This window comes from Neophocaena asiaeorientalis, unplaced genomic scaffold, assembly GCF_003031525.2.
Source record: "Neophocaena asiaeorientalis asiaeorientalis breed wild unplaced genomic scaffold, Neophocaena_asiaeorientalis_V1.1 scaffold7, whole genome shotgun sequence".
NCBI classification, from domain to species: domain Eukaryota; kingdom Metazoa; phylum Chordata; class Mammalia; order Artiodactyla; family Phocoenidae; genus Neophocaena; species Neophocaena asiaeorientalis.
In genome coordinates, this window is record NW_020185337.1 from 11,705,527 (window position 1) to 11,721,080 (window position 15,554).

Here is a 15,554-nt window from a genome sequence, read left to right on the forward strand (position 1 = left end):
TATTAGGGAAATTTTCAACTATAATCTCTTCAAATATTTTCTCAGTCCTTTTCTTTTTCTCTTCTTCTTCTGGAACCCCTATAATCCGAATGTTGGTACGTTTAATGTTGTCCCAGAGATCTCTGCGACTATCCTCAGTTCTTTTCATGCTTCTTTCTTTATTCTGCTCTGCATTAGTTATTTCCACTATTTTATCTTCCAGGTCACTTCTCCGTTCTTCTGCCTCAGTTATTCTGCTATTGATCCCATCTAAGGTGGAGATCTCTGGGACATTTTCGCCATTTGATATTATGTGGAGCTGGGAAGTCTCTTGTTGACCAGTGTCCTGAAGTTGGCTGTCCCACCTCAGAGGCACAGCACTGACTCCAGGCTGCAGCACCAGGAGCCTTTCATCCACACGGCTCAGGATAAAAGGGAGAAAAAGTAGAGAGAAAGAATTAGTAGAAGAAAGAAAGAAAGAAAAAAGAAAGGAAGGAAAGGAAGGAAGGAAGGAAGGATGGAAGGAAGAAAGAAACAAAGAAGAAAAGGAAAGAAGGAAAGAAAGCAAGAAAGCATGGAGGGAGGGAAGGAGGGATGGTGGGAGGAAGGAAGGAAGGTAGGAAGGAGGGAAGGAAGGAATAAAGAAAGAAGATAAAATAAAGTAAAATATAATAAAGTTATTAAATTAAAATATAATTATTAAGCAAAAAAATTAGGAAAAAAACAAAAAAAACGGACGGATAGAACCTTAGGACAAATAGCGGAAGCAAAGCTATACAGACAAAATCTCATACAGAAGCATACACATACACACAAAAAGAGGAAAAGGGGAAAAAATCATAAATCTTGCTCTTAAAGTCCACCTCCTCAGTTTGGGATGATTCATTGTCTAAAGGAGGGAAGGAAGGAAGGAAAGAAAGGAAAAGAAAGAAAGAAAAGATAAAGTAAAATAAAATAAAGTTATTAAAATTAATTATTAAGAAAACAAAAAACAAACAGATGGATAGAACCCTAGGACAAATGATGGAAACAAAGCTATGCAGACAGAATCTCATACAGAAGCATACACATACACACAAAAAGAGGAAAAGGGGGGAAAATCATAAATCTTGCTCTCAAAGTCCACCTCCTCAATTTGGGATGATTCGTTGTCTATTCATGTATTCCACAGATGCAGGTACATCAAGTTGATTGTGGAGCTTTAATCTGCTGCTTCTGAGGCTGCTGGGAGAGATTTCCCTTTCTCTTCTTTGTTCTCACAGCTCCCAGTGGTTCAGCTTTGGATTTGGCCCCGCGACTGCGTGTAGGTCGCCGGAGGGTGTCTGTTTTTCGCTCAGACAGGATGGGTTTAAAGGAGCCGCTGATTCGGGGGCTCTGGCTCACTCAGGCTGGGGGGAGGGAGGGGCACGGAGTGCGGGGCGAGCCTGTAGCGGCAGAGGCCGGCGTGACGTGGCACCAGCCTGAGGCTCGCCGTGCATTCTCCTGGGGAAGTTGTCCCTGGATCCCAGGAACCTGGCATTGGCGGTCTGCACAGGCTCCCCGGAAGGGAGGTGTGGATAGTGACCTGTCCTTGCACACAGGCTTCTTGGTGGCGGCAGCAGCGGCCTAACCGTCTCTGTGGTCCGCGCTTTTAGCCGCAGCTCGCGCCTGTCACTGGAGCTCCTTTAAGCAGCGCTCTTAATCACCTCTCCTCGCGTACTAGGAAACAAAGAGGGAAGAAAAAGTCTCTTGCCTCTTCGGCAGCTCCAGACCTTTTCCCGGACTCCCTCCCAGCTAGCCGTGGTGCACTAACCCCTTCAGGCTGTGTTCACGCCACCAAGCTGAGTCCTCTCCCTGCGCTCCGACCAAAGCCCAAGCCTCCGCTCACAGCCCCGCCCGCCCCAGCAGGTGAGCAGACAAGCCTCTCGGGCTGGTGAGTGCCGGTCGGCACCGATCCTCTGTGCGGGAATCTCCCCGCTTTGCCCTCCGCACCCCTGTTGCTGTGTTCTCCTCCACAGCCCCGAAGCTCCCCCCCTCCGCCACCCGCAGTCTCTGCCTGCGAAGCCCCCCCCCCGCCACCCGCAGTCTCTGCCTGCGAAGTGGCTTCCTAGTGTGTGGAAACCTTTCCTATTTCACAGCTCCCTCCCACTGGTGCAGGTGCCATCCCTATTCTTTTGTATCTCTGTTTTCTTTTGCCCTACCCAGGTACGTGGGGAGTTTCTTGCCTTTTGGGAGGTCTGAGGTCTTCTGCCAGCGTTCAGTAGGTGTTCTGTAGGAGTTGTTCCACGTGTGGATGTATTTCTGGTGTATCCGTGGGGAGGAAGGTGATCTCCGCGTCTTACTCTTCCGCCATCTTCCCCTTGTCCACCTTTGATGTTTTTTAATGCTATCAAAATGTTATCTTTTAAATATTTTCATTGTTTAGCTTTCTTTTATTGGTGTAAAGAAATATAATAGTCTTTATTAAAGATTTGCTTTACCAATGATTCATACTTCTTGCTAAATTCAATGGTTAGTCCTACTAATTTACTATTAGTTTTAAAAAAAATTTCCTCAAGTGATTTTATGCCATCCGTGAATGGCAATTTCTTTTTTTCTCAATTAGTTTCGTCTTTTATATATATATATTTTTGCTTACTGAATTTGTGCCTCCCAGAACAAGGCTCAAGAATGTTCATAGGAATTAAAAATATCCAGAACCCAATAAGGTAAAATTCACAGAGTGTAGCATTCAATAAAAGAAAAAATTACTAGGTATGCAAAGGAGCAGGAAAGTATCAATAGAGAGGCCCAGAAGTTATACAGATGACAAAATTAGTGGAAAGTACATTAAACAGTTATTATAACTATATTCTATATGTTCAAGAAGGTAGAAGAAACATTGAGCATATTAAGTAGAGCAATAGCACAAATAGAAAGGCCCAAATTAAAGTTCTAGAGATGGGCAGTATTGATATAATGTGTGAAAAAATGTACACTAGTTAGCAGCGGATTAGTTAGTTCAGACTAAAAAATTAGTTAACCTCAGGACAGTAATAGAAAATGTTAATATCTCAAACGAAGTACAGTGAGAAAAAAAGACAAAAAAAGAATCAGTGAACTATGGGACAGTTTGAGGTGGCTTAAATGTGTAACTGGAATCCTTGAAAGAAGAGTGAGGGGACACAAAAAATAATTTTAAGAAATAAGGCTGAACATTTCCAAACTTCGATGAGAACTAGAACCACATATTCATGAAGCTCAACAAACCCATAGCACAAAAGACATCAAGGAAACTATGCCAAGGCAAATTATAATCAAATTGAATAAAATGGTAAAAAAGAAAAAAAATTCTTAAAAGCAGCCAGAGGAAAAGTATACATGACATTAAGAGGGATGAAGTTAAACATGACAGTACATTTCATGTTGGAAGTGATGCAAGTCAGAAGACAGCAGTGCAACATCTTTAAAGTATTGAAAGAAAACAGTTGTCAACCTATAATTCTACTGCGGGCTCAAATATCTTTCAAAAATGAAAACAAACTGAAAAGCTTTTCTAAAAACTTCTATTTATAAAATGAATAAGTCATGGGGATGTAATGTACAGCATGGTGACTATAGTTAATAATACTGTATTGAATATTTGAAAGGTGCTAAGAGAGTAAATCTAAAAAGTTCTCATTTCAAGAAAAAAATCTTTGTGGTGATGGGTGTTAACCTGACATTGTGGTAATCATTTTGTGATATGTATAAGTATCGAATCATTATGTCGCATACCTGAAACTAATGTAATATTGTAAGTCATTTCTACCTCCATAAAAAAGAAGACCTTTTCATATATATAAAAGCTGAAATATTTATCTGCAGAAGACCTACAGTGTAAGAAATGTTAAGGGAAGTCCTCCAGGCAGAGAAAAATGTTACCAGATGGAATCTGGATCTGTATAAAGTAATGCAGAGTATCACAGGTAACCATGTGGGTAAATATAAAAGGGTTTGTTTGATTTCTCATTTCATGGAAAGCCAAACATTTTACATGTGTTTGATTGCTGACAATTTATCTTTACAGAAAGTAATGGAAGCCAAGAGAGGAACTTCTGTTCTCTTATTTTAAAGTTTAGAATTGTCAAAGAAGAGATTCTGGACATTGTTAGACACATACAAGAAATGTAGAAAATCCCTATTTCAAAATGATCAGCGGAAAACAAGAAACATTCCTGAGATCAGAGGTTATATGAGTAAGAAGTTTACTCACATAATTATTATAGCCTAACAGGTTGACAGGAAGCCACTCTCATGAGTAAAATTCTGACAGTGCAGCTGGCTACACATTAAACCTTTTAGAGTTCAGATTTTAAAAGGACATCTTAATGTTTGTGTATATAATTATTCATTCTTTCTCATTTCTGAAGAATTTGAGAAAGCTTAAGAGAATGAATATATAGAAAAGTTAAAGTAGCTAACAATTCAGGTGGAAAATATAGAAAGAATAGATAGGTAGATAATCTATAGAGAGAATATAAACAGATGTTAAACACTGGGGAAGTTTGAACATAGCTGTCAGATCATAACAGGGCATGAACAAAACATTGGAAATGTGTCCATAGTATAGTACACACTTAGGAAATAATGACTGAATAAATGAATAGAAGAGAGAGGCATAGAAGTATAATCTAGGAAGTTTAAAGAGAAGAACAATTTATTGTAAAAAATGCTAAAGAAAATTAAAATGACTTTGTATAAGTTTGGTTTGGCAAAAGAATTGCTAAGAAGATACAAGAATCCTGTAGGGTTGGGGTAGATGATATAGGGATAGCAGAGCCATTGAATTACTAAACTGGATTGGACTCTCCTATCAGAGAAAATGATTTTCATCCCAGAAAGTGTGGAACACACATGCTTTATAGGAAATTGAACACTAATATACCTATGGTGGTAATGTAAGAGTACCCTAGTACTTAAAAAAATTTTTTTAATGAAATGCTTCACAAATTTGCATGTCATCATTGCACAGGATGATAATATCTGTATTGTTCCAACTTTAGTATATTTGCTATTAAAGTAAACACCCTAGTGCTTTAAATTAGTTAAAAACTTTAGCTGTAGCTGAAATACATCTCATTGTAATGAAAGAACAGCTGTGAAATCATTATCAGTAATCTTTTAGTAATGCTGCAGATTCATAGGCATATCAGAAAAATGGAAACAAAGGTTTTTCTTATTTAAACAAAAATTATTAAAATTTCACAAAGTAAGATTTTCATAAATTCTTACAAAATTTTAAATTGTTGTTAGTAAAGTTGCAGGATGTAATTAACATTCAAAAATCAGTGGCATTTTTACACACTAACAACAACTGTCCAAAAAAGAAATTAAGGAAACAATCCCATTTACAATAGAATGAAAAATACTTAGTACTAAATTTAACCAAGGAAGAGAAAGGTCTGTACACTTGACAACTATAAAACATTGATTAAAAAAATTGAAGAAGACACAAGTAAATGGCAAGATAGCCCATGTTCATGGATTGGAAAAATTAATATTGTAAAAATGTCCATACTACCCAAATGATATACAGATTCAGTGCAATCTCTATCAAAATTCCAATGGCATTTTTCACAGAAATAGAAAAAAATTCTAAAATTTATATGGAGCCATAAAAGATCTCAAATAGCCAAAGCAATCTTGAGCAAAAAGAACAGGAGGCCTCACACTACCTGATTTTAAAATACACTACAAAGCTATAGTAATAAAAACAGTTTGTACTAGCATAAAAACAGACATATAGACCATTGGAACAGAATAGAGAGCGTCAGAAATACATCCATGTATTTTCTTCCAAGAACACTCAATGAAGAAAAGACAGTCTCTTCAATAAACTGTGCTGGGAAAACTGGATATCCACATGCAGAAGAATGAAACTGGACTTTTATCACACACCATATAAAAAAATCAAGGCAAGATTAATTAGAGACTTAAATATAAGACCTGAAACTGTAAAACGATTAGAAGAAAACACAGGGAGAAAGCTTTTTCACACTCACCTAGACAATAATTTCTTTACATATGACCCCAAAAGCACAACCAACAAAAGCAAAAATAAACAAATTGGATTGCATCAAATTATAATAAAAAGTTTCTGTACAGTAAAAGAAACAATCAACAGAGTGAATGGGAAAAGAATATTTACAAACCATGCATCTGATAAGGCGTTACTATCCAAAATATATAAGAAACTCAAACAGCTCAATAGCAAGAAAACTAATAGTTTGATTTAAAAATGGACAAAGGATGTGAATGGACGTTTCTTAAAAGAAGACATACAAATGGCCAACAGGTATATGAGAAAATGCTCAACATCACTAATCAACAGGGAAATGCAAATAAAAATCACAATGCCATATCATCTCACATCTGTTAGAATGGGCATTCTCAGACAAGAGATAAGTGTTGGTGAGGATATGGAGAAAAGGAAACCCTTGTTCACTGTTGGTGGGAATGTAAATTGGTACAGCCATTGTGGAAAACAGTATGGAGATTCCTCCAAATATTAAAAATGAACTGCCATATAATCCAGCAATCTGACTTGTGATTATATATCTAAAGGGAATGAAGTCAGTATATTGAAGAGATATCTGCTGTTCCATGTTCATTGCAGCATTATTCACAATAGCTGAGATGTGAATCAATGTATGTGTCTATAGAAAGATGAATGGATAAAGAAGATGGTGTGTGTGTGTGTGTACACACACCCAAATGCCACATACAGGGGAATACTATTCAGCCTTAAAAAAGAAGGAAATCCTGTCATTTGCAACAACAGGGATGAAGAACACCTGAAGAACATTATGCTAAATCAAATAATGAAATAAGCCAAATGCAGAAAGACAAATACTGCATGATTTCATTTATATATGGAATCTGAAAAAATAGAACTCAGAAACAGTAGAATGATGGTTGTCAAGGGTTGAGGGGTGAAGGAAAGGGGGAGATGTTGGTCAAAGGATACAAAGTTTCAATGCAGGATGAATAAGTTCTGGAGATCTAATGTGTAGCATGGTGACTATAGTTAATAATACTGCATTGTATACTTGAAATTTGCTAAGAGAGTATATCTTAAGTGTTTTCACTACACACATGAGTTAAAACGATCATCAAGCTGAGAAAAAATAATGCAAATTTAGCTATATGATTGGAAGTAATATCTCTCTAAAACACGTCATGTCATGGTACTGACTTTTTTTGTGTGTGTGTGTGTTACGCGGGCCTCTCACTGTTGTGGCCTCTCCCGTTGTGGAGCACAGGCTCTGGACGCGCAGGCTCAGTGGCCATGGCTCACGGGCCTAGCCGCTCTGCAGCATGTGGGATCTTCCCATACCAGGGCACAAACCCATGTCCCCTGCATCGGCAGGTGGACTCTCAACCACTGCACCACCAGGGAAGCCCGGTACTGCCTTTTAATAAGCTCCTTTTGCCTAAAATTCTGTGCCTTCTATCAGGTATAGGAAGAAATTTAAGTCTAAGAACAATGTCCTTTTCATAATCTGTTGTCTACTTAGTTTTCTAAACTCCTATCTTACCATTGCCATAATTTCCCTTCACTCCAAGCTCAAAAATGCCTTTAAGGGGCTCCCCTGGTGGCGCAGTGGTTGGGAGTCTGCCAGCCGATGCAGGGGATGCGGGTTCGTGCCCCAGTCCGGGAGGATCCCGCATGCCGTGGAGCGGCTTTGCCTGTGAGCGTGGTTGCTGAGCCTGTGCGTCCGGAGCCTGTGCTCTGCAACGGGAGAGGCCACAGTAGTGAGAGGCCCGCATACCGCAAAAAAAAAAAAAAAAAAAAAAGCCTTTAAGGTAACACAAAATTAATGAACACGAGCCAACTGCTTTGTTAATAAAAACTTGGCTGACAACAATTATTTTTGAAATAAATACAATACCCTTTATGGTGTCTGTCTAGCTCTCTGCCTCATTTCTCACTGCTGCCATAATTTCCCTTAATTTTTGCTTCTCACTCCCTTACCTTTACCTTCACTTAAAGTTCCTTAAATACAACATGATACATCATGTCATTGTGCAATTATTCTCATGCATTGGGAGGACAGAAGACTCAGCATTCCTTTGTCCCTTTAGGCGATAAGGTTCATTAGTGATGCTTCTGCAGGTTCATCTATAGAAACCTCGCTACAGCTTTTACTTCCTCTAAAGAGCCTAGTTGGACTCCCTTCGCAGCTCTCGCCAAGGTAGAGACCAACCCAGGGTCTGATCTGAGGGCCTCATTAAACCAATCAATGCAGGCTTTTGGCCCTTACTGGGAATTCCTTGTTCTTCAGGAATAATTTCAATCCCTCAGATTTCCATCATGAATGAGGTTCAAAGGGTTACCTGTACATGCAGTTTCAGGGTAGGCCCATGCTGAGGCAGTTAGTGTAGTATGCATGCAAACCAGGATATTTAAGGGCATCAGAGACCTGTTATTTGCTTAAATCTTGGGTGGCTGAACACCACTTGTCCCTCTAAGACATTGGAAGATGCCCATTTCTTGGGGGTTGCATAACTAAGTAGCATGCCAGAGTTTTGTGTGTTATTAGAATTAACCAGACAAATTGCTTTACCAACTAAGAATGGCTATGACCACCACCCATAGAATTGAGGGACATCTATCAGTCTGTCAATCTTGTCCATGCCAGGGCCAAATCAGGTCTCCCGTGCTGAGTCAAATTAAGCACCGTGTGTAACATTTTTAAAAACATTACATTATTAATTAATATGGAGCCCCCTTTTTCAGTCTCCAGAAATTTCTTCACTGCCCTTTCAGCCTCCATTAACAAATTGTCATCCTCAAAGATTTGCTAAAATCTCTCTCATGATATGGGGCAGAATATATATCTAGTTCTCCTAGAAATTTCCTATTCATTCTTTTTAAAAAATTTTTTATTTTATATTGGAATATAGTTGCTTAACAATATTGTGTTAGTTTCAGGTGTACAGCAGAGTGATTCAGTTATACATATAGATGTATCTATTCTTTTTCAAATTCTTTTTCCACTTAGGTTGTTACACAGTATTGAGTAGAGTTCCCTGTGCTGTACAGTAGGACCTTGCTGTTTATCCATTTAAAATAAAGCAGTGTGTACATTGCTTCCCCAGGAGTGGGATTGCAGGATCATATGGTAGTTCTATGTTTAGTGTTTAAGGAACCTCCATACTGTTCTCCATAGTGGCTGTACCAATTTACATTCCCATCAACAGTGTAGGAGGGTTCCCTTCTCTCCACACCCTCTCCAGCATTTATTGTTTGTGGATTTTTTGATGATAGCCATTCTGACTGGGGTTAGGTGATATCTCATTGTAGTTTTGATTTGCATTTCTCTAATAATTAACGATGTTGAACATCATTTCATGTGCCTCTTGGCCATCTGTATGTCTTCTTTGGAGAAATGTCTGTTTAGGTCTTCTGCCCATTTTTTGATTGGGTTGTTTGTTCTCATGGTGTTAAGCCTCATGAGCTGTTGGTAAATTTTGGAGACTAATCCCTTGTCAGTCACATCACTGGCAAATATTTTCTCCCATCCTATGGGTTGTCTTTTCATTTTGTTTATGGTTTCCTTTGCTGTGCAAAAGCTTTTGAGTTTTATTAGGTCCCATTTTTTAATTTTTGTTTTTATTTCCATTACTCTGGGAGATGGATTGAAAAATATATTGCTGCAATTTATGTCAGAGAGTGTTTTGCCTGTGTTTTCCTCTAAGAGTTTTATAGTGTCCGGTCTCACATTTAGGTCTTTACTCCATTTTGAGCTTATTTTTGTGTATGGTGTTAAAGAATGTTCTAATTTCATTTTTTTACATGTAGCTGTCCAGTTTTCCCAGCACCATTTATTGAAGAGGCTGTCTTTCCACCATTGTATAGTCTTGCCTCCTTTGTCATAGATTAATTGACCATAGGTGTGTGGGTTTATTTCTGGGCTTTCTATCCTGTTCCATTGATCTATATTTCTATTTTTGTGTCAGTACCGTACTGTTTTGATGACTATATCTTTTTTTTTTTTTTTGCGGTACGCGGGCCTCTCACTGTTGTGGCCTCTCCGATTGCGCAGCACAGGCTCCAGATGCACAGGCTCAGCGGCCACGGCTCACGGGCCCAGCCGCTCCACGGCATGTGGGATCTTCCCAGACCGGGGCACGAACCCGTGTCCCCTGCATCGGCAGGCGGACTCTCAACCACTGCGCCACCAGGGAAGCCCTGATGACTATATCTTTGTAGTATAGTCTAAAATCAGGCAGCCTGATTCTTCCAGCTCCATTTTTCTTTCTCAAGATTGCTTTGGCTATTTGGGGTCTTTTGTTTCTCCATACAAATTTTAAGATTTTTTTGTTCTAGTTCTGTGAAGAATAACAATGACATTGGTAATTTGATAGGGATTGCATTGAATCTGTAGATTGCCTTGGGTTGTATAGTCATTTTGACAGTATTGATTCTTCCAGTCCAAGAACATGGTATATCATTGTATCAGTTTGTGTCGTTTTCAATTTCTGTCATCAGCATCGTATAGGTTTTGGAGGACAGGTCTTTTGCCTCCTTAGGTAGGTTTTTTCCTAAGTATTTTATTCCTTTTGATGTGATGGCAAATGGGATTGTTTTTTGAATTTCCCTTTCTGATCTTTTGTTGTTAGTGTATAGAACCACAATAGATTTCTGTGTATTACTTTTGTAACCTGCAACTTTACCAAATCCACTGATGAGCTTTAGTAGTTTTCTGGTATCATCTTTAGGATTTTCTATGTATAGTATCATGTCTTCTGCAAACAGTGACAGTTTAACTTCTTCTTTTCCAATTTGGATTCCTTTTATTTCTTTTTCTTCTGTGATTGCCATGGCTTTTATTCTTCAATTTGTTGATGTGCTGTATCACACTGATTGATTTGAGGATATTGAAAAATCCTTGCACCCGTGGAATAAATGCCACTTGATCATGGTGTATGACCCTTTTAATGTATTGTTGGATTTGGATTGCTAGTGTTTTGTTGAGAATTTTTGCATCTATGTTCATCAGTGATATTGGCCTATAATTTTCTTTTTCTGTGGTATCTTTGGTTATCATATCACAGTGATAGTGGACTCATAGAATGAGTTTGGGAGTGTTCCTTCCTCTGCTATATTTTGGAAGAGTTTGAGAAGGATAGGTGTTAGCTCTTCTCTAAATGTTTGATAGCATTCACCTGTGAAGCCATCAGTTCCTGGACTTTTGTTGGTTTGGAGTTTTTAAATCACAGTTTCAATTCCAGTGCTTGTGGTTGGTCTGTTCATATTTTCTATTTCCTCCTGGTTCAGCCTTGGGAGATAGTATCTTCCTAAGAATTTGTCCATTTCTTCCAGGTTGTCCATTTTATTGGCATATGGTTACTTGTCGTAGTCTCTTATGAGCCTTTGTATTTCTCTGGTGTCAGTTGTTACTTCTCCCTTTTCTTTTCTAATTTTGTTGATTTGAGTCTTCTCCCTTTTTTCTTGTTGAGTCTAGCTAATGGTTTATCAATTTTGTTTATCTTTTCAAAGAACCAGGTTTCAGTTTCATTGATAATTGTCATTGCTTTCTTTGTTTCATTCATTTTTTCTCTCATCTTTATGATTTCTTTTGTTCTACTAACTTTAGGTTTTGTTTCTTCTTATTTCTCTAGCTGCTTCAGGTATAAGGTTAGGTTATTTGAGCTTTTTCTTATTTCCTGAGGTGAGATTGTATTGCTGTAAACTTCCCTCTCAAAACTGCTTTTGCTGCATCCCATAGGTTTTGGATCATTGTGTTTTCATTTTCATTTGTCTCTATGTAGTTTTAATTTTCTCTTTGATTTCTTCAGTGATCCTTTTGTTATTTAGTATCATATTGTTTAACCTCCACATGTTCATTTTCTTACAGTTTTTTTTCTTGTAGTTAACTCTAATCTCATAGTGTTGTGGTCAGAAAAGATGCTTGATATGATTTCAATTTTCTTAAATTTACTGAGGCTGACTTTGTGGCCCAGCATGTGGTCAGTCCTGGAGAATGTTCCATGTTCACATGAGAAGCGTGTGTATTCTGCTGTTTTTGGAAGCAGTGCTCTATAAATATCAATTAAGTCCATCTGGTCTAATGTGTTATTTAAGGCGTGTGTTTCCTTATTGATTTTCTGTCTGTATGATCTGTCCATTGATGAAAGTGGGGTGTTAAAATCCCTCACCGTTATTGTGTTACTGTTGATTTCTCCTTTTATGGCTGTTAGTATTTGCCTTGTATATTGAGATGCTTCTATTTTGGGTGCATATATATTTACAATTTTTATATCTTCTTCTTGGATTGATCCCTTGATCATTATGTAATGTCCTTCTTTGTCTCTTATAACAGTCTTTATTTTAAAGTCTATTTTGTCTGATATGAGTATTGCTACTTCAGCTTTCTTTTGATTTCCATTTGTTTGGAATACCAGAATATCTTCTTCCATCCCCTCACTTTCAGTCTGTATGTGTCCCTAGGTCTGAAGTGGGTCTCTTATAGACAGCATATATATGGGTCTTTTTTTTGTGTGTCCATTCAGCCCATCTTTGTCTTTTAGATGAAGCATTTAATCCATTTGCATTTAAGGTAATTATTGATACGTATGTTCCTATTGCAATTTTCTTAATTATTTTGGTTTTGTGTTTTTTTGTTTGTTTGTTTTTGTGATACGCGGGCCTCTCACTGTTGTGGTCTCTCCCGTTGCGGAGCACAGGCTCTGGACGTGCAGGCTTAGCGGACATGGCTCACAGGCCCAGCTGCTCCGCGGCATGTGGGATCTTCCTGGACCAGGGTACGAACCCACGTCCCCTGCATTAGCAGGCGGACTCTCAACCACTGTACCACCAGAGAAGCCCTTGGGTTATTTTTTGTGGGTCTTTTTTCTTCCCTTCTTCTTTTGTTCTCTTTTCTTGTGGTTTGATGGCCATCTTTAGTGCTGTGTTAGGGTTCCTTTTTCTTTTCATGTGTGTGTGTCTATTATAGTTTCTGGGTTTGCTGTTCCCATGTGGTTTGGGTATAGCAGTCTATATATGTACAAGTTTGTTTTAAGTTGCTGGTCTCTTTCCCACCTAGAGGAGTTACTTTAGTATTTGTTGCAAAGCTGGTCTGTTGGTTCTGAATTCTCTTAACTTTTGCTTGTCTGTAAAGCTCTTGATTTCACCATCAAAGCTGAATGAGAGCTTTGCTTGGTAGAGTATTCTTTGTTGTAGGTTCTTCCCTTTCATCACTTTAAATATATCATGCCACTCCCTTCTGACCTGCAGAGTTTCTGATGAGAAATTAGCTGAAATCTTACGGGAGTTCCCTTGTATGTTATTTGTCATTTTTCCTTTGCTGCTTTTAATATTTTCTTTTTGTCTTTAACTTTTGTTAATTTGATTACTATGTGTCTCATCATGTTTCTCCTTGGGCTTATCCTGCCTGGGACTCTCTGCACTTCCTGTACTTGGGTGACTGTTTCCTCTCCCATGTTAGGGAAGTTTTTCAGCTATTATGTCCTCAAATATTTTCTCAGGTCCTTTCTCTCTTCTCCTTCTGGGACCCTTATAATGCTAATGTTGGTGCATTTAATGTTGTCCCAGAGGTCTCTTAGACTGTTTTCATTTCTTTTCATACTTTTTTCTTTATTCTGTTCTGTGACAGTGATTTCCACCACTTTATCTTCCAGGTCACTTGTCCCCTCTTCTGCCTCAGTTATTCTGCTATTTATTCCTTGTAGTGTATTTTTCATTTCACTTATTGTATTGTTCATCTCTGTTTGTTTGTTCTTTAGTTCTTCTAGGTCTTTGTTAAACATTTCTTGCATCTTCTTGATCCTTGTCTCCATTCTTTTTCCAGGATCATCTTCACTATCATTATTCTGAATTCTTTTTTCTGGAAGATTGCCTATCTCTAATTCACTTACTTGTTTTTCTTGTTTTTTATCTTGTTATTTCATCTGGGACATATTCCTCTGCCATTTCATTTTGTCTGACTTTCTGTCATTGTGGTTTCCATTCCATAGGCTGCATGATTGTAGTGTTCTTGCTTCTGCTGTCTGCCCTCTGGTGGATGAGGCTGTCTAAGAGGCTTGTGCAAGCTTCCTGATGGGAGGGACTGGTTTTGGGTAGATCTGGATCTTGTCCCTCTCGTGGGCAGGACCATGCTCAGTAAAAATTTAATCTGCTTGTCTGATGGGTGGGGCTGTGTTCCCTCTCTTTTGGTTGTTTGGTCTGAGGCAACTCAGCACTTGAGCCTACAGACTGGTGGGGCTGATTGTGCCCTCTGCGAGTGCTCACACCAGAGTACTTCCCAGAACTGCTGCTGCCAGTGTCTTTGTCCCCGCAGTGAGCCACAGCCCTCCCATCTCTGCAGGAGACCCTCCAATACTAGCAGGTAGGTCTGGCCCAGTCTGATGGGGTCACTGCTTTTTACCCCTGGGTCCTGGTGAACACAGGACTTTTTGTGCACTCTCCAAGTGTGGAGTTTCTGTTTCCCTCAGTTCTGTGGAAGTCCCACAGTCAAATCCCATTTGCCTTCCAAGCCAGATTCTCTGGGGACTCCTCTTCCCATTGCTGGACCCCCAGGCGGGAAGCCTGACATGGGGCTCAGGACTTTCACTCCCATGGGAGAACTTCTGTGGTATAATTGTTTTCCGTTTTGTGAGTTGTCAACCGAGCAAGTATGGGATTTGATTTTATCATGATTGCATCCCTCCTACCATCTCGTTGTGGCTTCTTCTTTGTCTTTGGATGTAGAGTATGTTTTTTGGTAGATTCCAGGCCCTATTCATTCTCCATATATTGTTCATATGTCAGCCTCCTTGGAAATCTTTCATTGATCACATTTTCTCCCTGCTTCCACCCCACTGTCCCTGCCTTTTTGATGTCACTGTATTTTGCATATCCTCAGATTTCAGTTTAGTGGAATTAATTACTATATTTTGGTTTAGTATTGTTTTAAGGTACACAGTACAATTTTAAGATGAGAACAAATGGCAACAACAATGAAAACAAAAGAAACTAAGAAAAAGTATGATTAACAGTTTTAAGGTAGGAATTGTTATGTAACTAATTTGACATTTGATTTCCTGAATTACTGACACATTAACTCTTTTATGTTTCATTATATGTCAACTTTGTATTTATGGGATTTTTATATTTTTGGACATTACTTTTTTTCAGGTTTCTAATTTTTATTGAAACTTATTTTTTTTCAGATATTTGTTTCCTAGGTAAACATTCCTAAAAAAGTTTGTTTTCTATGTTAAAATCTGTTTTTATTCTTCTTCCTTATTAAGAGAGAATTCTCGGGGGTTGTTTTGTATTTCTGCCCATCTTTGTTTATGACTGTCTTTTCAAGGATGATTGTATAGCACATAGCTTTGGAAGATAGAGATAGTGTCTTCCTCTCAAGCAGAGGGCAGGCATGCTTACTGCTGATTATGAAAGTTTCAGGTTCCCTAAGCTCACAGGTTTTCTTCTGAAACAAAGCCCATTGCTTTGTACAGGTATCCATTTTGCTCCATCTGTCTTGCCTTCATTAGGATTGAGGGCAAGGAGGACAGAAGCAAGCATGATGACGCTCATGCTCTGAATTATTGTATGAGGAATAAGG

The 15,554-nt window shown here is 38.6% G+C and overlaps 1 protein-coding gene across 1 annotated transcript in view; it reads left to right on the plus strand.

The window, feature by feature from the left end:
* Positions 1-15,554, plus strand: part of STPG2 (sperm tail PG-rich repeat containing 2) — a 270,505-nt gene that overhangs the window by 103,731 nt on the left and 151,220 nt on the right. The window contains 1 exon segment of the mRNA XM_024736227.1: positions 4,512-4,534. Within this exon segment, the coding sequence (XP_024591995.1) occupies positions 4,512-4,534 (23 nt within the window).